The following is a 27050-nucleotide window of genomic DNA, read 5'->3' on the forward strand; positions in this document are numbered from 1 at the left end:
CCAGCTATTTGCCTCTTCTGTGCGCGTGCCTCTTATTGGAAGAGAACGCACAGTTTCATTTCTGTGTCAAGGAAAGTTGACTGTGCGGTTTTTGAGGAGAGGATTTATCGCATTTATGGCTAAGCTGGTTTATAAGTGTATCCTGCGTGTCCTGTGCGATAATCAGGGCAGCTTGGACTTCCGGCGCTTAAATGACCAGATTACGGAACTTTTTAGGGATGCGGCATTACTGCGCACCATTCTGTTTGACGAGGAGAAGATAGCCATACAAGAGGGTAAAGAGAAGGCCAGCGGTGCAGAAGTCATCAGACCTGACAGTATCATCGTGGCAAAAACCAGTGTGCGTCTGTGTACGTCCAAAACGTGCCAAGGATGCGACAAGTTACACCTGTGCAGATATTACGTGTGTGGAGGATGCCGTTTCAGGTAAGATTTTCTTTTTTTTTCTTCTTCAAATACTATACTGGGGCTTGACAGGTTTATTGCGAAGATAAAGATAATGTGAGAGGCTTTTATTGTTTATTTTTGTATGACGTTCTATTTATGATACTTTGATGTGATGTGATTTCGCTTTTGATTATGTACGGTGGCTGCTCTTACGCACTGATTTCTATGACCTTTACAAGTGTAAGAGACCTGTTTAACAGCGCACAAATCATGTCACCTGTTGTAGCTCAGATGAAAGGTCCTATGTTACACAAAATTGACTCTAATGAGCTTTAAGCCATCCTTAAAAAAAAGTGGACATACCGGCTTGTTTGTGGTCATACCAGCATGTTGAAACCTGATCCTGTCTGAGCTCAGAAGTTCAGCAAAGCCGGGCCTGGTTAGTACTTGGATGGGAGACCACTGGGAAAATCAGGTGCCGCAGTCGGGTGTCGTTGTGTCCTTAGGCAAAACACTTCACTCATATTGATGAAAGTGGTGTGTGAGTGAGTGATGGTGATGGTCAGGGAGTCTGATGGCACAGATTGACAGCCTTGCATCAGTCAGTGTGCCCCAGGACAGCTCTGACTACAACAGTAGTTTACCACCACTGAGTGTAAATGAATAAAGATCTATAAAGCGTCTTGTTTTGTTTCATTTACACGTTTGAGTAATCATAAATATTAGTCTGTCTACATCTCCAAAGCTCAAAATGCTCTGCTCCACCTTGTGATGTCATGAAGGGTCATGGCACCACAAGGAATGTTGATGACATGCAAAGTATCAAGGAAGGCACCAGTGAACAGGGACACACCTTTCTGTAAAATCATTACACTGTGTGGTTCAGTGGCTACAGTTTCTGTTTTGTTTTCAGAGACAAATGTAAAAACTCCCACAGTGTGATGTCGCTGCACAATGTCCAGGTCTTGAGGAAGTGTGACCTTCAGGATCTCACAGAAAAGCAACTGTTCCAACTGTTACTGCAGAATGACCCCTTTCTGCTTCCAGAGGTCAGTTACATTAAGAATAATGTGGAACGTAATGAAGAAAAAGTAATAAGGTACTGTACTTAAGTATAAATTTTAGGTATCTGTACTTTACTGAAGTGCATTTTAAAGTGGATACTTTTTACTTCAATACATTTGAGAGCGGGTATCTGTACTTTCTACTCCACTACATGTTTGAACAGGACTGAACAGTAAAAGTATTATTATTGCTTGAGACCAAAGGCTGAGAATTTATTTTTAACTTAATTTAAATTATACAAATAAAAACAGCTGGGGGAATAAAAACCTATTCATTTGTTTCTCTTGAACCAAATTCAGCACAAATATTTAACAAAATCAGTACATTTGGTCATATGGAAGCCCATTTCTGCCAGTAAATAAAATATAAAAGCCTCACAGGAAGTCATAATTATGAGTTTTAAAGTAATAATTACAAGTTAATTAACAAGCAAATGGAGCTACAGAGTCATAATTTAAAAGTAATAATTACAACTCCTAATTATGACTTTAAAACTCCTATTTATGACTTCCGGTGAGGCTTTTATTTTTTATTTATTGGGCTTCCATAGATTAGATGTCAAAATATGAGCAAAATATGTTTACTTTTAATTCTTTAGTACATTATTAATCAGGTAGTTTAATACTTTTACTTTTATGTGAACTTTTTTTTTTTGCTCTGGTAGCTGTACTTTTACTTGAGTAACAAAATTTTGTACATCTTCCACTGCTCTAAATATTCATACCATCTCCATCCCTCAGATCTGTTCCCACTACAACAAAGGAGATGGCGAGAGCGGCTCCTGCAAATACAATACGACCTGCACCAAGCTTCACATGTGTCAACACTTCTTAAAAGGTGACTGTAATTTTGGCTCATCGTGTAAAAGAAACCACTCCATCGACGCTCAGGGGATGAAGCTGTTCCAACAGTACAGTCCGGAGAATATTAAAGGCCTCTACAAAATCTACAGAAACAAACTCATCATCCAGGACCAAAGGCCACGGCCAGATCCTGGTAACGATCACTTATTTTAAAGCTCACAAGAGTGAATATGTGTAATATATCATCTTTAATATATGATGTTGATGGACATAAGACTTGTTTCATTGTCTCCCTCCAAAACAGTTCCTTCTTCGTCCAAACAAACCAGCAAACCTCCGTCTCCAATCAATGCGGACCGCAATGAGATCTGCTGGTTTTTTATCTGCGAAAACTGCAAATATAAAGGTAGACTTTTTACATCTACATGGTATCATATAAAATACTTTATGAGAGAGAGAGCATCTTTATGTTTTGTTTTTCAGATAGGTGTGTAAATGTAAGGTAAAGCTGTGTAATGTCATACTGTGGAACATTCTATACACAGCAATGGCATCTCCATAGAAACAAGAAGGAGACGGATCCCCAAACATAAAGTTACACAGTGCACCTTTCTTCATGAAATTCTGAAAGAGCATTTGTTTTTCAAAATACAAATTAATCAAACTTGAGCTCGATGATTACAAGTGGAAAAAATAGGATTAATTTTTCAGGATTCCCACAGTCAGAGTCATGTCCAGTGAACTGAAAATGTCATGGTCTTTTGTAAATTCAATGAAAGTTTTGGAAAAGTAATGGAATTAAGTTCTCATTAGTCCATTATGATTATTTCCGAACGTCTGCGCCTTTTGTTTAAAAGAGACGACAATAAATGCACTGACAGTATTTTGAATGTTAAAAAACTATAAAACCAAAGCATAAGGTGAGTGGAAAGGGTTAACATTTCATATTTAGCCCTAAAAGTCTGATCAATTCTACACATGCAGGTGCTGTAAAGTTATGGAAAATTAACTTTAGGTCATGAAAAAGTCATGGAAAAGTTTAGAAATTTTGTCAGTGAAAAAAAGTGGGAACTCAGATGTTTACTGTGGGCTGTTCTGAGTGTTTCTTTATGTTTTCTTTTGTTTTGTTTTTTCAGAGAGGTGTGTGCGCGTTCACTGGCACCTGCCTTACAAATGGGAGATGTGGGAAGGAGAAAGCATGACCTGGAAAAACCTGGATAACATGGAGGACATTGAAAAGGCCTTTTGTAATCCATCCTCTGAGTAAGTGAGATCAGTTCTTGTTTATAGGTATGCAAAATGTAACACATACACAGCATTCAGATTGAACAAAAAGACAAAGACTCTGAGTGATATTTGCATGTAGGCTACTTTGACTAACAGATGAGGGAGAAAGACAGAGAGAGAGACAACACGGTGTGGATCAGTGAGTCGCTCGCACCGTGCAGCTTGATGTCATCCATGTGGAGGAGGTGACTGACGGTGACCCTGAGTAACCGGTGCTGTTGATGATTTGACTGAGGGGGTCATCTGGGCTTCAGAAGTGTAGTCAGATGGTGAGAGAGAAGGTAGTCCACACAGAGGGGGTCTCACTCCCAGAAGATATAATAGCAGACACTGAGGACACCTTGCTATCCCACAAAAAAATTAATAAAAAAAAAATAAATTACTGTATTACAGATAGGGATGTAACAATAACCGAAATATCGTGATATCGTATCGTCAAAGTTCTCACAATAATATCGTGGACCATCACAATATATTGAATTCAAGTCTCTTTGCTTAAATTAAAAGTTATGGTGCAGCAATAGCTTAAAAAAAAGACAGATGGAACTACATACAGTAGACCATGATCCTTTGCTCCATTTCAGTGCAGACTACATGAAGAAATAACAGTTCTAAGCACTTTTAAGTCTTAGTTCTTTGGATTAAGTCTCGTCAAGGCATTTTAAGAGGAAAAAGTAGCATATTAACAGTTTTTTTGGCCTCCACAAAATATCGCAATAAATATCGTACGGTGAGATGTATATCATGAAAACATTGTATGTGTTGAGAGATTTGGATATTGTTATATTCCTAATCGTGAGCCTCCCCACCGTATTGTCAGCTTTCGCACGATATTGCAATAATTATCGTACCGTGAGGTTCATACCGCGACGATATCGTATCGGGAGACTTGGATATCGTTACACCCCTAATTACAAAGCATCCAGCATTATGGACATATTATGACTACATGAATTCTCTCTATAAAATGGATAATTGTTTAAAATGTATTTTATTCTAAAACATACTTGACTTTATAATCTGTTCTAACCCTAATTAATGGTTGTGTTGTTTTTTAGTTCTTTTTCGCAGATCGAACAGTGTGTTGACTTCATTAAAATGATTTGCGGAAACTCTTCTGTGCGCCGTCTGTCCACTACCTCCTCTGCGTCTCCCTGTTCCAATCACATCCTCACGACAGAGTGGCTCTGGTACTGGGAGGATGACAATGGCACATGGATGGAGTATGGACAGGTCAGTCTATCAGAATATAAAGATTTTACTTATTTATTTGATATGGGCAAAGTAATTACATTGGATGAATCAGATGCATTGTTTCAACTGTTATAGCAAAAAAAATAAAAAAATAAAAAATAAAAGCTCTCTCTCTCTCCAAAAAATCCTCTACAATGCAATCAAGTCTTAGCCTGATTCATCAGTCGGTTTCACTTCATAGAAACTGTCTGAATTTGCAGCATTAGGATTTGTTTGCTCGATGGTAGACGGGTACTTTTTTCATTTAACCAATCGCTGCTATTTGGTCGTGATATATGTAATGTTCTGGTATATTAAGCTTTTCCCAAATCCCATAGGAAGAAGGACAACGACGTCTTTCCCCTTGATAAAATTCACCAAACATTCTCTTTGTTCCGACTTTAAATCCTTGATCTTGGGAATCTTTGCCAGCACAGAATATATGGCCCTTCGCTGATTGGCTGGTGCCCGAACTTGCACTTTTGGGGTTTTTGCGAACTGTCTAGTGTATTCTGATTCCTGATCTAGTCACTGGAGAGAAATGAAATTGAGGGGAGGCACTAGGTGGTGCCAGCCTGGCTAAGTCTATCCAAAACTAAATTATAAACTAAGATAACCTACAAGTCTAAAACCTATACTAGTTCTAAACCAGGACGAATCCAAAAGAAGTCAAAAATGTGGATTAAATTGGCTCTACATTCAACAAACACTTGAACTGCAGATGTTTCAGAGTACCATAAGACGTTTAGCTCTTTCTCCTTGTTTTATATTTTGTATAAGGTCTTGTCTATAGGCTCTATTCGCACTTACGTCATAAACCAGGAAGATGTTCTCTGGGCTCTCTTCTAGGAAAAATGAGAAAAAGGCCCAGTTTTCTTCATTCAGTGTTTCGTTATATTTGGCTAATCAACAATTAAAACCATACCTCAGTTTTCATCATTTCTCCACTGACACACGACTCCGAGCGTGCTGGGTACATGCGATTAGAAGAGACGAGGGTGACAAATTCAAGATGATTCCAAACCGCACATACGTATGCAGTCTTTATTTTATCATTGATCACATTCACTTCAGTGGGTTTTATCACAGTCAGTCAGCGAGCCCAGTGTCGGGAACTCCACCGGAAGTTGAAATGTAATTACGTGTTTCTAAATGTCTTCTTGGTTTGTGACGTAAGTGTGACCCTGGCTGTGTGAGTCATTTCGTTTGATTACTCTCCCATTTCATTCTGGTTGACTGCTGCATTCTGGTCCCTGGTTGGTGGGGCACTTATACACGTGGCCAATCCTGACACACTTTGCAGCCACATCCCTCAATTGAAGGAGTAAAAAAAAGTGTGACTTATAGTCCAAAAAATATGGTATATATTTTAGACCGTTTATGTTAGTTTACCTTTTACATTCCTGTTTATTAAATTATTACTTTATTTATGCAATTTTCTTTCTTGGTTTTTGTTACTTCCTTAAAACCTTGGCCTAGCATAACATGGGTAGATTAGAGAGTAACTTTTTATGACTTATTTTTCTTTCAGGGTGTTACACAGGCCTCTCTCACCTCTCAGAATCTGGAGGAAAAATATCTTGCAGACAAAAATGCAGACGTTGAATTTGATGTAGGCAGTCAGAAATACAAGCTTTATTTTAAGGGGGCACAGGGACTGCCGATGTATCAGCAAGACCTAAGATCCAACACCAGAAGAGAGGTGAGAAGAAGGCCGCGCTTTGTGTCTGCTCAAGATGTTCAGGCTAAGATAAAGAGGTAAGGTAAGTTAATTTTCTTTGCACTTTTGTTCACATCTTGTCCAAACATTTTCATTTTTGTTTTAGTGCCAGCTCCTCTCCCGTTGTCCCAGTTTGAGGGGACTGGAACAAGAACGCACTGCCTGAGACTGGATACAAGGTATGACTGATAACTGGTCATACTGTTTAATCAAGCATAGAAGAGTGACATTACAGCACATGATTCAACTAAACATTTGATTTCAGTCCATATCCCTCTCTACCTCTGCCAGAGAATACAAGATGATTGTGAAGCTGTTTATGCCAACCATGCCCAAGAGTAAAATTATCAGCATCAAAAGGATCCAGAACCCATCTCTGTGGACGATGCTTCAGTTGTGACAGGTTTATCATAGTCCAATGAGATTAATTTGGTCTTCCGATATTTTATGTGATGAGGTTCTTTTTACAGACCAAGAGTTTGCTTTTCATACCTGACTGCTCACTAGTGGGACAGAGGAAAACAAACATTGTCGCTCGATTAAAGAGGCAATCGAAATATGGAAACATGCTCAAGGACTATAAACTGGGACGAGGGGGCTTTTTTGTCTCTCACACACCTGGGATAGTGTCCTGAGGAAGTCGGACTGCAGATGGCGCTGTCGTCCTGCCCCCACCGGTAGGAAGACAGTGCCAAAACCTGTTTAAATCAGATGACAGGACATGTCACAGCAACATCACGTGACCACTCTGAGGAAGAGCGCTAGTGAGCAGTCGAAACTGTCAGGTTTATGATGTTAAAAGCAGCAGAGAAATCCAAATTGTAATAATTTAAACACCGTTTGAAAAGCATGTGGGCAACATTATTGTTTATTGGATCAACAAAAGTAAATTCTGTTGTTAAGTCCAGTTTTTAATCACTGTTGTCTTTTATGTAAAGTGAAACTTTCTTTAAAAAAATTTTAAACGTGCACTCTCACATCTCTGCTCGTCTGGATTACTGCAATGCACTCTACACAGAAATCAACCAAAATGCACTTTATTGCTTACAATTAGTCCAGAACTCTGCTCCACCTCTTTTAACAGTGAGCAAAACGCTCCAAAACAGATCACCCCATTCTTGCATTTTTGCACTGGCCACCTGTGAATTTTATAATTTATTTTAAGATTTAATTAATTTATTTTTTTATTTTTGTATGGACTGGCACCACATTACATCTTGGACCTCATCCAGATTTACTCCCCACGCTGAGGTCCAAGGGCCAGCTCCAGCTTGTGGGTCCTAAGACGAGACTTAAAACCAGGAAGGCAGGACCTTCTTTACAGTCGGACCTAAACTCTGAAACACTCTGCCCCCCATGTCCAAACAGCCCCCACAGTGGAGAGTTTTAAGTCTCATCTTAACACCCACTTTTAATCTCTGTCTTTCAATACAGTATCGCACGAGTTGTGTGGTCCTCTGTGTCTTTTATTTATTTTTATTCTTTGTTTTTATCTAGTTTATTCTTTTTAGTGCTGCTTTTAGTTATTGATTATTATTGATTATATTATTTTTATTCATTGATTTTATATTATTCTTGTATCTGTTGTTTCTATTAGTTCCTTTTGGCCTGAACATAATTCTGCTGAGTTAAATGTTTTACACTGCTATATACAGAACTTTGGAGACTGTCTTTTTTGTAAAATATGCTATACAAATTGGATTAGATTGCACTTTATTGATCCTAAAGGAAATTCACAAATGGTTGCACAATTCAGTGCCTGCCTACACATGACATAGTAGAATAGCATAGAAGCATTTTATGTGAAAAGGAGTTTAAAAAAAATAATCCTTTAAGTAATGTGAAATTTCTAGACTGCAAACATTAAAAAAGTGAAAAGTTGTCTCATATCAAGGAGTCTGATTTACTGAAGCAGTTGTGTGCACACAATCACAAAACTACCTGACCCTGACAGTCGTCTGTCCCTAAACTGTGACATAACAACACATACAGAGTTTTTATATCTCACAAAAGGCATAAGGCACAGGACTGATACAGACACAAAAGACCTCATCCAACACAACAAGTGTGAACAAGTCAAGACACAACAAAAAGTTGAATAACAAGCTTGGATTGATATAATAGAACAATAGAACAATAGACTCGTATGGGGGGGACAGGAAAACAGGAGCAATCAAACTAGTTACAAAAACCAAGATGTAAGAATCAAGAGTTTGTGATAACTTTGCTTAACAATAGCTTTCTGATGTAACTTAAAACCAGTAAAAGATCACTGATGTAAACATTACCATAACAGTAACAATGATTTGCCTCATGTGTTGATCTGTTCAAACTTCGCGCCCACCTCCCTTTTTGTCATTTTCACATATACCATTATGCTTTATCTGCTGACCTTCCTTTAACTGGTTTCAACTTGATTTTATTCCTTATTTATTTTTATTCAATTTCTTTTTATTTGTTTATCACAATTTACTGGATTGTTTACATCATTGTCTGTTTTTGTATGTCTTCTGTTTGCTATTTTTGTATTGTTCTTTGTGGCTTGTACAGCACTTTGTAAACCTTGTTTTTAAAAGTGCTGTTAAATACTATATATTATTATTATTATTATTATTATTATTATTATTATTATTATTATTATTATTATTATTATTATTATTAATAATAATAATAATATCTTGGTTGCTATGGTAAACTGAAGCCATCGTTGCTAGGGACGGGAGCGCCGCCTCTTTTCGGTGCCATCGGTGCAGTTTCGTGATTTTCTTTTGTGTCAACCATCAAAACAGAGATTTCTTGATATTAATATCTACAACGTACGCCCATATAACACTTTTTTTTACCACAATTTTATTTTATTTATTCATTTATTATTATTATTTTTTTTATTATTTTTGTATGACTTCCTGTTTGCCTCTTCCTGTGCCGCGCCTCCTTTAAGATTCAGTTTCGTTTCTGGTTAAAGGAAAGTTGACTGTGCGGTTTTTGAGGTGAGGTTTTATCCCAGTTATGGCTAAGATAGTTTATAAGTGTATCCTGCAGGCTTTGTGCAATAATCAGGGCAGCTTGGACTTCCGGAGTCTAAATGAACAGATTTCTAAACATGTTACCGTGGCGGAGGAATTGCTGCGCACCATTCTGTTCGACGACGAGAAAATATCCATACAAGAGGGTAAAGAGAAGGCCAGCGGTGCAGAAGTCATCATACCTGACAGTATCATCGTGGCAAAAACCAGTGTGCGTCTGTGTACGTCCAAAACGTGCCAAGGATGCGACAAGTTACACCTGTGCAGATATTACGTGTGTGGAGGATGCCGTTTCAAGTAAGAAAGTTATTTTATTTTTTATTTATTTATTTATTTTTCTGGTCGTCAGCTGTTCTACTGAGGCGTGACAGGTTTATTGCAAAGATAACGATGAAGTGAGTGCCTTTTATTGTTTATTTTAGCATGACGCTCTATTACCTAGTTGTAGGCTGTTAATATTTTACGAAGGGGGTGTTGTACATGTATGTTTATGGCGGCTGCTGCTGTTACATTGATTCCTATACGCAATAATCTGTAAGAAACTTCTGTAACTGTACGCATTATCTCACTGCTGTTGTTCAGATTAATAATTAATCCTATCTTAAACAAAATTGGCTCCCGTGAGCTTTAAACCATGTTATAATGTTCTTACATCATCAAAAATCAGACCTGGAGTTGTGTTTTGTTTCATTTACATATGTTTGAGTAATTCTTTATCATTAGACTTAGTAATTATATCTCCAAAACTCAAAATATTATTATTATTATTATTATTATTTATGTATTCATTTTGGGCAAGTAAGAGATTTTCCATTCTTATACAATGGAACATGTTACATTAATTAATAAATCATTATAGAAATAACCACAACAAACAAACAAAGTAAAAAAAAAAAAAAAAGCCAAAAAAAAAAAGGAGTGGGAAGAAGAAAAACTTATCTAATCCTAGCTCCTCTAATTTAACATGAGTTTCTTTTTCATTTTTCAGACATTTTACATTAAAGTATGAACTACTTACAAATGCAGACAATGAGTACCTGTTATAGTTTGTATTACAAACTATTGCAATAATGCATAAGTAGACGAACAATGGTCACAGACAACAGATAAAAGAAACAGGAAACAATAAGTATAAAGCAGCACTACAGAAGGCAGGATTGTTCTTTTACGGGTAGGTCGAACATTGGACAATTTGAAATTTCCATACCCTCTAAAACTATGAGTTCTCTCTCATTTTGAACAAACTTTGTAGATTACTTGGTAGTAAACTGTTGAATGCTCTAAATCGGGGGTCTCCAACCTGTAGCTCCTCAACCCCCCTCCAAGTAGCTCACCAAGGGATTTCTGAATCATATGTATTGTGCTGAGAAACTAAAATTTTATTTAATTAAATGCCTATTACTATTGTAAATGTATCATTCTGGTGCCTATCTTTGTGTAAATGTTTTATAGATGTTAAACTGCACCACATCTAAGGGTCTTATATTTACTCCATTTCTTATGACCGCCTGTCAGGGAATCTAAAAGGGAAATGATGGGAAAACCCACTAATTGTTTTCTCTAGTGTAGATTAGCTTAATGAGTCAGCTGACACATCAGCCATATCAGCTGATGTTTTCATGTTACATACATCTTGAATAAAACAAAACACAAAGCAATGTTGATAATTTTATATTACATCATGATTAATATTTAAATGATTCATACTTTAAATGAGTAACACTTTAAATGAGAAATACTTATAACATAAAAATCTGCGTATTGTAAGAGTAGCTCAACCTTTAAATAAAATTACCAGTGTATAATATTTGACAAGATCAGGAATCTTTAGGAGCTTGGACTGATTAAAAAGATTTCAGGTGTGTTCTAAAACTCCAACTTTATTTATTTATTTAATTTGCAAAGCTCGTTTCTGTAATATAATAAATTTAGTAACCGTACATTGCTCTGTTCTGCTTTTGATGTCATGAAGTGACAGTTGTAAAGTCAACATCTTATTTTACCTTTAGTTCAGTAGAGATTGATAATTCCAGGGCAGGACCTTCTAGTGAAGGTGTATGGCGTTTAAAAACAAGGTGGAGCTCTTCTTACACATGACATCACAAGATGGAACAGAGCGTTTTCTGTTTTGAGGGAAGAACTGTGTTAAACATGTGTGAATGAAACAAAACACAACTCCAGGTATGTGTGTGATGAGGAACCGACTGTAACATAGATCCAAAAATAATGTAATATGAGCTCTTTAAAGTTTAACAAAGCTTCAGACAGAGCAGTGCCTATAGTTAGCATCACACCCCCAGGGAATGTTGATGATTCAGCTGAAAAGTATCAAGGGAGGTATCAATAAACACACACACACACACCTTTCTGTAAAAACATTATGCTTTGTGGTTCAGTGATTACAATTTCTGTTTTGTGTTCAGAGACAAGTGTAAAAACTCCCACAGTGTGACGTCGCCGCACAATGTCCAGGTTTTGGGGAAGTGTGACCTCCAGGATCTCACAGAAAAGCAACTGTTCCAACTGTTACTGCAGAATGACCCCTTTCTGCTTCCAGAGGTCAGTTACAGTAAGAATAATGTTGTCTCTAGATCAGTTAGGGTTAGTAAAGTACTGAATTTAAAGATGTATTATGTTGGGCCCGACCGATATGGATTTTGCTGCGGCCGATATGATAGCGATAAAATGGGAGTTGGAGCTGCCGATATAATCACCGATATATTTAGTGATGTAAAAATTAATTCATATCTAGTGGATATTAAATTAGGGTTATTTAGGCAACATGGATTGTTATTCTGACTCTTTACGTCATATTTACATACAGTAGATTGGCCTAATGGCATTTTTGCATCACATTCTAGCTACTAGTGATGGGTATTCCAGTTTTTTTTTAGAGAACCGGCTATTTTGTCTCTTCTTACTAAAAGCAGTTGGCTCTTTCGGCTCCCAAGCGACTCTTCAGGTTGTTTTGTTGCAAGCAGGACTAAACCTGGACTGAAAAAGGACTAAATCAGGACTGAAAAAGGACTAAACCAGGACTGAAAAAGGACTAAACCATTACTAAAACAGATCTAAACCATGTGTAAAACAGGACTAAACCAGAACTGAGCCAGGACTGAGTGTCGGGATGCGGTCTCTATCTCTCGCCCCCTCTTGAGCCCAAAATTAGTCCTTTTTTATTCATCATCATTCATTTTTCAAGGTTTTCTATCTTATGCACACACATATTTCTGAAAGTTTCATTTTCAGCCACTGCCCACTGTCAAACTACGGATCTGTACTGTTTTTGCTGCCCGTTTTTCTAGGTATTTTTGAGCTGTAAAACCACTTGTAATTGAAAAAAATGTAAAGTAGAGCTGTTTAATGTCATACTGTGGAACATTCCAGAGAGAGCAATGGTGTCTCCATAGAAGGACCAGGAGACAAACCATCCACCAGAAAATTTACACAAAGCAATCATATCTCCATCCCTCAGATCTGTTCCCACTACAACAAAGGAGATGGCGAGAGCGGCTCCTGCAAATACAATACGACCTGCACCAAGCTTCACATGTGTCAACACTTCTTAAAAGGTGACTGTAGTTTTGGCTCATCGTGTAAAAGAAACCACTCCATCGACGCTCAGGGGATGAAGCTGTTCCAACAGTACAGTCCGGAGAATATTAAAGGCCTCTACAAGATCTACAGAAACAAACTCATCATCCAGGACCAAAGGGCACGGCCAGATCCTGGTAACTATCACCTATTTTATATAAAGTCCTTAAGGTGTAGTAACTTTTCTGGTGGGGGAGATGTTATAGCTGTGCATGAAATGTTACACGGTATGACGTTAAACTAAAGACAAGCTGTGGAACATTTCAGTCAAAGCAATAACATCTACATGGAGATGCTGGCGGCAGAGCCTCCACTAGAAAAGTTACATAATGCACCTTTAAATGTCCTGTATTACCGTATTTTCCGGACTGTAAGTCACTCCGGAGTATAAATCGCACCAGCCAAAAAATGTGTTATGAAGAAGAAAAAAACATATATAAGTCACACCGGACTATAAGTCGTACTTTTTGGGGGAAATGTATTTTATAAAATCAATGATCAGGAACCAACGTTTCATCTTGAATGGCAAGTTATAGTAATAACAATAGAATAGAGAACTAGAGGCTGAATAGGCGTTAATGTCATATATGAACAGTTCTTCATATAGCTATAGCATAAACAACAAAACAGAACAAGTTTACAAAAGCTCTCCATCTCACTCCAAATCACTAAATCCATTCAATTCTTCATCCTCCTCGGCCTCCGGAGGTAAACAGAGCGCCACTTCCTCTTCTGTGTCGCTGTCGTCAGACTCAGCATCAGTTCCAGTTAGAATTTTTCCGGCCTTTCTGAATCCCGACAGGCTGGTTTCTGTGTCACTGAAGTTCAGGCTTTGTCCATCCATCCAGTGACTTCCAGGAAAGTTGCATGGTGCACTCTCCCCGTTCCTCTGAAGCTGTGTTCTCCATCTCCGCTTTCCGCCCGGTCCATCACAAGTTTCTCACTCATTTAAGACTTTCATTCTGCTGCTCAATTACCGTTTTTGGCTGAATATTTCACTACTTGCAGCAGGACAGCTTTTTCTGCAGGAGGCAGTAGAGTGAAGTGACAGTGATACAGGAGTAATAGGAGCAGCAGATACTGACACACAGCTCTAAAACTCCTCCTGTGTGACGTGAGCTCCTCAGACCACTTGTATCTCTGTCTTGTCCTTTCGGTCATTACCCAAAGCTCACATGTTTGAGTAATCCTGTATTAGTCTGTATACATCTTCAAAGCTCAGAGTGCTCTGTTCCACCTCGTGATGTCATGAAGCAGTAATTTTCAAGTTACCAGCTACCTTTTATCTTTTGGTTAGTAGAGACTGGAAATCCCAGAGCTGAAATGATCTAAATGATTTTAATGAAGGTGTATGGAGTTTAAAAACACAGGGGAGCACTTCCTGTATTACCAAATGACATCACAAAGTGGAGTGTGGTCAGTTTAAGGCTACGTTTATAAGATGATGGTCTGAACAGAAGACACAAAAGTGGCATCGCGTCTTCACTTTTTATTCCGTACTTAGACAAGCGTTTTCGGGAGGAAATCTGCGTGCATACGGTGACGCAAAAGTGTGTGGAATTCGATTGGCTATGCACGCCAGGTTTCTGTGTACTGTATGTATGTGACGTAAACGTGTACGCGATGCGAGCAGATCTGACCAGAGTTTTGCGTCTTGAGCAGTGTAGACGGAAATGCTATGGCGGAGTGTATTCGGCTTTTCCACTCAGGAGGGCGGTTTCAGATTTTTGCATTTTTAACTCCCAAAAACGCCATCACCGTCTAAACGAAAGGCACTACTGATAAAATATTTTGTCGCTTTTACCAGCAAGCGTTCTCATGTAAACAGACCCTAAGAGAAGAACTTTGCCTAAATATGCAGTTTGTGTGTTAAACGTGTGAATGAAACAAAACACAACTCCAGGGATGTTTTTGATGAGGAAACCACATTATAACATAGATCAGTAAATAGTCTAATATGGGCTGTTTCAGATATGATTTTGATTTACATATGATTGTTTCAGTGTCTCCAGAAGTGAGCTGCCCAGTTCCACTGTCTCCCTCCAAAACAGTTCCTTCTGCTTCCAAACAAACCTCCAGCAAACCTCAGAGTCCAACCAGCGCTGCGACTCCTAAACCCGTGACGGACTCGGACCGCAATGAGATCTGCCTGTTCTTCATCCGTAGAAACTGCAAATATAATGGTAGGATTTGATTTTTACATCTGTTTGGTATCATAGCAAATACTTAAAAGGTGCATTGTGTAACTTTTCTACTAGAGGGTCCGTCAAATGCTTTTCGCCATGGAGATGTTATTGCTTTGTCTGGAGTGCTTCACAGTATGGGATTAAATCTTTATGACCAAACCAGACCAAGTTACAGGTCAGATCTGGGGAGAGACGACCCCACTCACAGTCAGAATACCCATTTTTCTAGGTATTTTTGAGCTATAAAACCACCTGTAATTGAATAAATGTAAGGTAAAGCTGTTTAATGCCATAGTGTGGAACATTCTAGACACAGCAATGACATCTCCATAGAAACAAGCAGGTGACAGACCCCCAAACAGAAAGTTACACACTGCATCTTTCTTCATGAAATTGTGAAAGCATTTATTTTTGGAAATACAAATGAATCAAACTTGAGCTCGATGATTACAAGTAGGAAAAATGGGATTCATTTTTCAGGATTCCCACAGTCAAAGTCATGTCCATTGAATTGAAAATGTCATGGTCTTTTGTAAATTCAAGGAAAGTTTTGGAAAAATAATGGAATTTTAGTATTTCTTTCACTCAATTCCAGCGTTATCATTAGTCTATTTTGATTATTTCTGAACGTCTGAGCCTTCTGTTTAAAAGAGACGACAATAAATGCACTGACAGTATTTTGAATGTTAAAAAACTATAAAACCAAACCAGAAGGTGAGTGGAAAGAGTTAACATTTCATATTTAGCTCTAAAAGTCTGACCAATTCTACACATGTAGGTGCCGTAAAGTCATGGAAAATTCACTTTAGGTCATGAAAAATCATGGAAAAGTTTTGAAATTTTGTCAGTGAAAAAGAGTGGCAACTCAGATTTTTACTGTGGGCTGTTCTGAGTGTATCTTTATGTTTTCTTTTCTTTTGTTTTTTCAGAGAGGTGTGTGCGCGTTCACTGGCACCTGCCTTACAAATGGGAGATGTGGGAAGGAGAAAGCATGACCTGGAAAAACCTGGATAACATGGAGGACATTGAAAAAGCCTTTTGTAATCCAGCAAATGACACGAGCAGCAACAATCAACAGACATCACCGTCTTCTGGGATGTTTGGATTCTTTAAATATCAAAGGTATGTCAAATGTAACACACATGTGGCTGGATTCCACATATTAATATGTGTAAATGTTTGGCTTTTTTTTTGTTTCAATTTTTACTTCCTGGTTAGAAATCAGTGGCCAAGCTAGTGCCACCTAGTGCCTATAACTGTCACCTGGCAACAATATTGTTCACTGGGTCAAAACTCCTCGAATGTACAGAGAGATTGTTATTTAAGAAAGAAAAATATAAGAAAACAACTTTATTATGTTGAAATAATGTTTAAAATATTTGAAAAAAATTGTTTATTGTGTAAATTGTGCAAAATTCTCCCCAGTGTGATGTGGAACTCTAGTTGACTTTTGTTGTATCTTGCAAAAAGAAAAAACTGTTCTATGTTCTGCAGTACCTTTTAATAATATTACAGCAGGGATTCTCAGCACAAGAGTGACATAACAGGCAAAAAACATCAGAGAGTCTACAAGTGTCTAGCAGAGAGTTTCTGAGAGTCTGAGGGTCTGCGAGTCTAACCAAAGCTTTTGTATTGTCCGTTTATAAATGTTATCTGTAGCTGATAGTTTTACCCTGGGAATCTTCCGGCGCTTCTGCAGTTTGTATCATAAAACAGAGCAGCATTCATCGTTTAAAGTTACTGAGCAGAACATTTTGCACTTTAGCTTTTAACACTAAGATTTAAGTATGAAATGAATATAATGAGATTTTTGTTCACACTCCCTACCTCCTGAAATTTTTAACATGTTTTTCAACTTTTCTTCACAAATCGCTTCTTGATTGGTGTAAAACAAACATATGTCAAATGTAACACGTATGAGTGCAGTTCATATATTAATAAGTGCAAAAGATTAAACTTCAAATACAGTTAATTTGATTTATTTGTCTACAGTGGTCCCTCATTTATTGCAGGGATTATGTTCTAAAAATAACCCTCAATAGGCGAAATCTGCAACGTAGTCAGCTTTGTAGTTTACAATGATTATATCTGTTTTAAGGCTGTGAAACCTCTCATCACACACTTTATGCACTTTTATCAGACAAGACAGTTACAACCCTTTTTGCATTCTTCTTAAAACTTACTGCTGCTGTCGTCCTTTTGTTATTTTCCTCCCTCTTTATGTAATGAACCAAAGATTAATTTATTCCATAATGGTGCCCTACCTTCCTTCAGCGTGTCCATAAGTCCAACTTTTTTGCGATGGTTTGCATCTTCCTCTGCCTTTTGGGTGCGACCGCAGGAGCCTTTGTGGGTGCAGAATGTTCGTCGATATTATGGGTTTTGTCAGAGAGAAAACTTGCAATAACATACAGCACTTCAGAATCACACTGATAGAGATCTAACATTTATGTAAATTTGTCAAGCTGAACGCATTCTGTGCAGAAAGAACAAAAATGTGGCTGTTTGCTGCACGTGTTCCAATCAGTAGGAGCAGGTAGAGGGTGCTCTTGGAAAAAGGATCAAAACTAAAACACAATGGATTGTAGGAACACATTCTGTACTGTACAGGAGACACGGCACGGAGGAGCTTGATTGACAATGGTCAATCAGGACGCAGGGGGAGGAACACAATGCATGTTCATACGCTGTAAAAAAAAAAAAAAAAAGTATGTAAAATTGCACAAAACAGTGAGGCCATGAGAGGTGCCTTATAGTGAGGGTGACTGTATTTATTTATGCCTTTAAAACTTATACATATATGACACTATTTTCTAATCTATGTTATAATGTTGTTTCCTCATCACAAACACACCTGGAGTTGTGTTTTGTTTCATTCACACGTGGCGAACACACAAATATTGCAAATTGTAGGCTGAGTTCTTCTCTCAAACAGAAAACTGTGTTCCACTTTGTGATGTCATGTGGGAATACAGGACTCCATACACCTTCACTAGAATCATTTGGATAATTTCAGCCCGGAAGTGGCCAATCTCTACTGAAAACTACCACTACATGGCATCACAAAGTAGAACTAAGCATTTTGAGTTTTGGAGATGTAGACAGACAGTGTGAATGAAACAAAACACAACTCCAGATCTGTTTTTGATGAGGAAACAACATTCTAACATGACTTAAAGTTTGTAAGAATCAGTTTTGTGTAATATACGACCTTTAATAAAACAAATAAACATAACTGCTTTATTAGAAAATGCATATAAGCATACAGCATCGCACAAATAATGACTACATGCTGAACATACAGGCCTACTACTTGTGTTTTCTGTTTTATTATTGGGGGAGGGGGGTCTGTACATTTTTGGCAATGTGAAGCACTTTGTAACTGCTGTTTCGAAAAGCGCTAAATAAAATTTTATTATTATTATCATGCACTTTTATATTATTCTAAAACCTTCTTCTTATAGTCTTTATAGTCTACTCTAATCCTGTAATGTCTTGTATTTGTTTTTTTTGTTTGTTTTTTTTGCTTTAAATAATTTTTGTTGTGTTTCAGTTCTGCTCCAGCCGTCCAGTGTGTTGACTTCAATAAAATGATTTACGGGAGCTCTCCTGTGCGCCGTCTGTCCACTGCCTCCTCTGTGTCCCACCCTCCCAATCACATCCTCACGACGGAGTGGCTCTGGTACTGGAAGGATAACGGTGGTGCGTGGGTGGAGTATGGAGAGGTCAGTCTAAACATATTGTATTTTTGGGCTGGGAGTTGCAGCAGATCTGGAATGTGAGCATCTTTTTTTGTTAATGGCAGTAGATGGCGGTAATACAACTTCTAGGATGTGAGCCCCCGTTAAACTCCACAGAAGAATCAAAAGAAAATATATATCGTATTTTCCGGACTATAAGTCGCTTCGGAGTATAAGTCGCACCAGTCAAAAAATGCGCAATGAAGAAGAAAAAATATATATAAATCACAATGGACTATAAGTTGCACTTTTTGGGGAAATGTATTTTGTAAATTCAGAGATTAGGAACCGACATTTCATCTTGAAAGGCAAGTTATAGTAATAACAATAGAACAGAGAACAACAGACTGAATAGGCGTTAATATGTTAACGTAACATATTAACAGTTATTCAGATAATTGTAGCATCAGCAGACTCATCATCAGTTCCAGGTAGAATTATTCCAGCTTTTCTGAATCCCGACGATGGTTTCGATTGTCAATGAAGTCCAGACTTTGTCTCGCTCACTCCAAACTTTCTTTGTTGTGCTGACATTTACACCGACGTCAGCTCCCACTGGGCACCACAGTTTTCTAACATGGGAGTCAGCGGGCTTGTTTGTTTTATTAAGTCGTTTTAGATGAATACTGCAATTTAAAATGTCTTAATTCTAACATAATGATCCACAGGTGTCATAGATTATAACTATAAACCAGACACAGGCACAATAGGTCTCTTTAAAATTTTGACAACTACTGGATTAGACAATAACTGTTTATGTTTTGTTTGTATTTTCAGGATGGTACTGGGAATGCATCGGCCTCTCTCACCTCTCAGACTCTGGAGAATATCTATCTCGCAGACAAAAACGCAGACATTGAATTTACCGCCGAAAGTCAGAAATACAAGCTTTATTTTAAGGGGGCACAGGGGCTGCAGATGTGTCAGCAAAACCTACGATACAACACCGTAAGAGAAGTGAGAAGAAGGCCGCGCTTTGTGTCTGCTCACGATGTCCAGGCTAAACTGAAAAGGTAACAGCTTTTCTATGGTTTACCATATACATGTTCCAAATAGAAAGTGAGCATGGGAGCACTTCTGGCTCCATCAACTTTGGTTCCAATTGACCTTACATTGTAAAACTGTCACGCCTCTCTGTAACTGCTGCAGTGATCCTTGTCATTTTGGTCTTAAAATGGTTGTATTAAGTAAGTAAGTTTTTACTTATATAGAACTTTTCATAGACATATGTTCCAAAGTCATCAGTAGAGGTCTGAGTGGGACAGAATTTTCAGTCCTGCTCCCTTCCGCACCTACACTATGCTGTCCTGCTCCTGAATTGTAATTTTCTTTCCCGCTCCCGCCCACAAATCCCACAAGATGGGGAGGTTCGCTTTTTTAAGCTCTATTGAACACAGAGAAGCAGAAAGGAATTGTCTAAAATGTGCGTGAGATTAGACCACATCCGCAAATTTAGGCTGCTTAAATTGTTTTGTATCAAAGCCAAATCAAATATCTGGCGCAAATGACGTATGATAGGCAAACGTGAATCATTTGTATATTTTACTTTACATTCATATTTAGTTTGCACTGTGCATTGTGCAGTCCTGCTCCCGTGCCGCACTTTTTTTGCGTCGGGTCCCACAGGTGCACGGCTCTACTTTACAGATCATTATTCATTCGGCCGCCAATCTGCGCCATTGGTCCTTCCAACGACCACCATCACTCACACACACACACCACTTTCATACTAGGCAATATGGGTGAAGTGTCTTGCCTAAGGACACACAACAACAGTTTTTGCATTGCGAGTGGCGCCCCCTTGTGGCACCTGATTTTCCCCGCTGACGAGATCAGGCTTTGATCACATGAGACATTAACCCACTCTACACGATCCTGGTGTTTTTATTTCATTATTTTGTCCGTAAATAAATTCCTATTACTGATATGGACCTGGCTCCAAATTCAGTCTATGTGTCTCATTTTACTCATTTACTTGACCAACTACTGTATTTTTCTTTTTTGTTTTAGTGGCAGCAATTCATCAACACAAAGCAGCTCCTCTGCCGTTGTTGCAGTCCCTTCAAACTGGGATAAGAATGCCGTGCCTGAGACTGGATACAAGGCACGCACTCTTCGCTTTACTTATCCGCTAACTGGTGATACTGTTTAAAGTGCCTATGACAGGCTGGACTACTCATTTGACTAAAACACAATTAAGATCAGTATAAAGATTTTTTTTTTAAAAAGTAAAAAAAAAACTGTTAACTGTTACCCAGCAAACATGTCGTACACTTGGCCAAAACTCCTCTAATCTACACAGTGATTATTATGTATAATAAGAATAAAAAATATAGGAAAACACCTTTATTATGTTGAAATCATGTTTAAAATATTGGAAAAAAATTTGTTTCGTGTGTAAATTATGCTGAACTTTTTGGATAGAATTCTCCCAATGTGATGGAAGTCTTCTAATACCTGTAATTTTTAACAACTTTTCTTCACAAATGGCTTTTAAAACTATAATTAAAAACTATATGACTATAATTTACAACAGGTTTTATCCCACACCAACTTAAGTCCAAATCTGAGAATCATCAAAACCTGTCAAAGGCACAGAAGTGACTTTAAAGCACATAATTCATTGAACTAAACATTTTATTTCAGCTCGTGCCCCTCTCTGCCTCGGCCAAAGAATACCAGATGATTGGGAAGTTGTTTATGCCGACCATGCCCCAGAATAGAATTACCGGCATCAAAAGGATCCAGAACCCGTCTCTGTGGAGAGTGTTTCAGTGGTAATGGGTCTATTTAACACAATAATAATGATTAAAGGTCTTATATTGCAGAAAATGGACTCTTATGAGCTTTAAGCCATGTTATAATAATGTTAATTCATCAAAAACATACCTGAAGTTGTGTTTAGTTTGATTCTCACATATTTGAGTAATCCTGAATTATTAGTCTGTCTACATTTACAAAGCTCTAAATGCTCTATTGGTAAATTGGTCATGTTTCTATACAGCACTTTTCAACCTTCAAGCAACTCAAAGTGCTTTACATCATTCCTGATTCACATTCATACAACAGTGTACACCGGGGCGATGTGGGTTAAAGGTTGTATAGAGGATTTTTTAATGGAAGAGAAATACAGCGACAGTTCTTTTTCAAATGTTCACCTCCCTCCTCCTCCACTCCCTCAGTAGAAACATCTCTTCCTGCCTCCTTACTCTAGAAATCACGCTTGTTTACAGCCTTGCGCGTTCAGAATTACTGTTGACGTGACCTGTCTAGAAGTAATTTAGCGTCCGACACGTCAGTTTTTAGATCCTTCGTCTGCTTCAGTCGCACCATCACTGGAAGAAATCTCCAAGAATCACCTCAGTTTGGCTTTGCTCCTTTTCTCCTTCTCTTCTTCTTTCAGCGACCTCAAAAACGGACTTTCTTTTGCGGCGAACTGGTCGCGGATTCTCGTCCACCATCGCAACAAACTTTGTGCGAATTGCGAGGAAGCGACAGTTAAAAAAGCTTCTAAGAACCGCTGCATAAACCACGAAATCCCTGCGCGCCGCGAGTCAGTTACACTAGAAACGTAGGGAGTTTGATTGACATCCTAACAGCCCATAGAAAATGAGGCAGCCTCGTTTCCTATTGTCTGATGTTTATCTGGCCTCACTACATCCACAGTTGATAGATTTTCTTTTTTTTCTTTTTTTGGTCATCATAATTACAAGGCTGCTGCGTCTCTGTAATGGTATTTTAAACTTTCACTGATAATTTGAAAAATAAAAAATCCTCCATACAACCTTTAAGTGTCTTGCCCAGGGACAACAGTATTCATCTGTGGGAGCTGGAATTGCACCACTAACCTGTGGCTCAACCAATGATATTTACGTCAAGAGCGGATTCGACAATCAGTGGACAATCGCTGTTTTACCTTGTGATGTCATGAAAAGGTAGCTTTCAAGTTAACCTTTTACCTTTAGTTCAGTTGATATCAGCAGTTCCAGGGCTGAAAAATTTCCAAATGATTCTAGTGAAGCTGTATAGAGTTTATCTGTTGACCTACCCCAGCCAGTCTTGGTCAAGGTCGGCTGGTGTTAACTCGTCCAGGAGAGGCTGGAGCAGGAGGGGGGCTCTCCTCCTCCCCAACTTTCTCTATGCCCTCGTAGCTTTTGCCCCAGCCGGAATTGGTGGGCGGGTCTGTTGTATGCAGCGCCCCCTGGCTGCAGGATCCAGAGGCTGCCTCCAATTCGTCGACTCCAATTCCCTCTCCTCCCCGGTTGCTAGTCTTGTCAATTATGTCTGTACTATGTTTTTGTTGTATGTGTTGATATTGTGGAGGGGTTTCTTTTTTCTTTATGTACTGGTTCCAGATAGTTAGCGTCCCAGATTCCAGATAGTTAGAAGTAAAAATGGATAATTATGTCACAGATAGTAATATCAAGACCCATGGGACTGGTTTTAGTCACTGTAAAGCGGTTTGTGTTGAATTTATTGCATGAAAAGTGCTCTATGAATAAAGTTTGATTGATTGATTGATTGATTGAAAAACACAGTGGAGACTTTCTGTTTTACCACAACATCACAAGGTAGAACAGTGTGTTTTCAGTTTGAGAGAAGAACTCCGCTTAAATCTGCAGGGTTTGTGTATTTTTAACATATGTGAATAAAACAAAACACAACTCCAGGTCAAACATTAGTGTAAAATAGGCTCTTTAAGTGTTGCTGATAAATTACTTATTATTATTTTCCAGGCAAAGGGAGCAGATGCAAAAAAAGAACGGCGGTAAACCTGTGAATGAGAAGCATCTTTTCCATGGGACAGACAAATCTCTCGTTGAAGCGATCTGTGAGCAGAACTTTGACTGGAGGATGTGCGGTGTCCATGGTACCGCTTATGGCAAAGGTACAAGGCCACACACAACAATGCATTATTTTATTATTATACATTATTAACTGTTTTATACGTTACTGCTTATGTGACATTCAGGGTATCATCATTTTAAAGTATTGTATTTTATATTGTATATAAGTTGCACTTTTTTTCATGTTTTGGGTGTTTCCTGCGACTTATACTCCGATGCGACTTATATATTAATATTTTCACACTGACAGCCGCGAGAGGCTCTAGGCTTGTGTGTCAGTTTTCTGCGCATGTTGCCTGCAGAAAAAGCCCGTCATGCTGCAAGTAGTGAAATATGCAGCAGAAAACGGTAACTGAGCAGCAGAAAGAAAGTTGGGAGTGAGCGAGAAACTTGTGAGGGACTGGCAGAAAGCGGGAATGGAGAACACAGCTTGATGGGAGGGTGCGCCAGGCAACTTTCCTGGAAGTCACTGCATGGATCGACAAAGCCTGGACTTCAGTGAACAACCGAAGTTGCACGGAGTTGCTCAGAAGTGACACCAAGGATGAAGAATTCAATGGATTCAATGGATTTAGTGATTTTGAGTGAGATGGAGAGTTTGGTAAACTTATGTTATGTTGTTTATGCTCTAGTTATCTGAATAACTGTTTATATGCTACGTTAACATATTCAGCCAGTTGTTCTTTATTCTGTTGTTATTACTATAATTTGCCTTTCAAGATAAAATGTCGGTTCCTGGTCTCTGATTTTATAAAATAAATTTCCACCCAAAAGTGTGACTTATAGTCCGGTGTGACTTCTATATGTTTTTTTCTTCTTCATTATGCATTTTTTGGCTGGTAAGACTTATACTCTGGAGTGACTTATAGCCAAACCATGAAAAAAAGTGAGACTTATAGTCCGAAAAATACAGTAGTACATTTCTTGAAGTTCTTGTCTTATCTCTTCTTGTATGTATCTTGCAGGGAGCTACTTTGCCCGAGATGCTTCATACTCAAACAGGTACTCCACTGGCCATCGAGAGAAGGTCATGTTCGTGGCCCTGGTGCTGGTGGGCGACTACACCAAAGGACAAAGCCAATATGTCCGACCTCCCCAAAAGGGAAACAGCACATCCCTGTACGACAGCTGTGTCAACTGTGTGACCGACCCCAGCATCTTTGTCATTTTTGAGAAGCATCAGATCTACCCTGAGTACGTGATCGAGTACGTCTGAGGAAGCTGTAAGATCAGTGAACGTGTTAATACTAGGGACGTCCTGATTAAATTTTTTTGCCCGAGTGCTTGTTTTGACCACAGGCTCCTGAAAATGTGCTGTTTAAATCCATTTTGTATTTTTGAGTTTTCAGATTATCCTCAGTCATATTTGGCAGTGTTTGCTAGTGTGTGCATTGTCACCATGGTAACTGCTGAATATTGCACTATAGAGTTACATGTAGAACACCCCCAGTGTGACATCACTGCAAAGTATCAATGTGTAATGACATAAGATAACAATAACTACAATACTAATATAATAGTATATAGAGTAATAGTGTTTTCAGTGTAGGTGGAGGTTACTCTGACAAATTAATCTGGATTATTTTTAAAGATATAATCAGAGGGCAAACACTTTAATCATACTTATCATAATAGTTTACAATGTACGGTGCTACAGGGCTGACATCCTTGACAAGCGCCCCACTCTAGTACTTATTTATTCTCTACACACTAGGTGGGGATCTATACTTCTACACTTCATACATTTTCAAATTATCCTGTTTCAAAACCTGGAAAACTTGTTGGGTACTATTTTTGGTTAAATGACAATAAATCTTTTAATCACTTTATTGTTTGTGTTTTTTTAGATACACTTTGTGGTGGAAATCTTCCATTCCCTTTCACCCCATTTCCATTCACTGAGCTCTTTAATGTTTTTGTGTTTAGAGTGTAACTTTATGGCAGGGGTGTCAAACTCAAATTAACAAAGGGCCAAAATTAAAAACTGGGACAGTTGTGGGTCAAACCAAATATTTATTGAAAAATTTCAACAACATCTGAATGTTTTCTCTTCTTTTGAGATATGTAATGTTAAACCTTTTCTTATTAAAATAAATGTTTAATAATACATTTGCTTAAACATTGAATCCAGAACAAGCAAAATATAAAATAATAACATTTAAAATAAATTATGTCTCTATAATCTATCTTTAGTCGGCGGGTCAGCTCTAATACATATTTGATATGATCTCACGGGCCAAATATAATTATATCTTGGATCAAATTTGGCCCCCGGGCCTGAGTTACATGTTTGATTTATGGTTTTGGTTTGTTAACTGGTTAAGTGACAACTCCGTGTCTGGCTAATTTATAACATAATTTGATGTGTCAGGTCACTCTGGTCTTGGAAGTCACCAGATTATGTATCACCCTCATCATTCCTCAAATCATTTCCTAATATCAATCTGCCACTTATATCAGTCCAGAACCGGTTTTTGACTTGTTCATTTCTGATTGTTGACCCAGTTTTATGTCTGTCTTACCTCATCTTGTGTTTATCCTGTGTTTATGACTTCTTGTGGGATATAAAAACCCTGTATGTATCACTATTAGGGGTGTAACGATATCCAAGTCTCATGATACGATATCGTCACGGTATGAACCTCACGGTACGATATTTATAGTGATATTGTGGGAAAGCTCACGACATGGTGGGGAGGCTCACGATTAGAGATGTAACAATATCCAAATCTCTCAGTATAATATTTTCACGATATACATCTCACAGTACGATATTAATTGCGATATTTTGTGGAGGCTAAAACTGTTAATATTCTACTCTTTCCTCTTAAAATGCTTTGACGAGACTTAATCCAAAGAACTAAGACTTAAAAGTGCTTAGAACTGTTATTTTTTTCTTGTAGTCTGCACTGAAATGGAGCAAAGGATCATGGTCTATGTAGTTCCCTCTGTGTTTTTTTAGCTATTGCTGCACCATAACTCTTAATATAAGCAAAGAGACTTGTAATTCGATATATTGTGAAGGTCCACGATATTATTGTGAGAACTTTGACGATACGATATCACGATATTTTGGTTATTGCTACATCCCTAGTCAGTATGCTTTAGATTAGTGCGAGACGACTGTGAGGGACAGAGACAGCGTTGTAACTGTGCGCACAA

The 27050-nt window shown here is 38.2% G+C and overlaps 1 protein-coding gene and 1 pseudogene across 1 annotated transcript; both read left to right on the forward strand.

Annotated features, from left to right (window-relative positions):
* The first annotated feature begins 84 nt into the window (after window positions 1–84).
* On the forward strand, window positions 85–25717 carry parp12a (poly (ADP-ribose) polymerase family, member 12a). The gene is given in 21 exon segments (XM_020926057.2): window positions 85–426; window positions 1301–1436; window positions 2193–2448; window positions 2560–2661; window positions 3392–3518; window positions 4601–4775; window positions 6307–6533; window positions 6602–6674; window positions 6761–6891; window positions 7728–7768; window positions 9491–9818; window positions 11945–12080; window positions 12997–13252; window positions 15119–15298; window positions 16231–16423; window positions 18855–19026; window positions 19819–20054; window positions 21052–21145; window positions 21688–21818; window positions 23778–23929; window positions 24854–25717. Coding segments are annotated over 21 exon segments (3708 nt in total). The 5' UTR covers window positions 85–115; the 3' UTR covers window positions 25105–25717.
* On the forward strand, window positions 757–874 carry LOC129409589 (5S ribosomal RNA; annotated as a pseudogene).
* Window positions 25718–27050: the final 1333 nt, after the last annotated feature.

The sequence above is a fragment of the Boleophthalmus pectinirostris genome, unplaced genomic scaffold (assembly GCF_026225935.1).
Source record: "Boleophthalmus pectinirostris isolate CB_2022bp ecotype Guang Dong unplaced genomic scaffold, ASM2622593v1 HiC_scaffold_2, whole genome shotgun sequence".
In the NCBI taxonomy this organism is placed as follows: domain Eukaryota; kingdom Metazoa; phylum Chordata; class Actinopteri; order Gobiiformes; family Gobiidae; genus Boleophthalmus; species Boleophthalmus pectinirostris.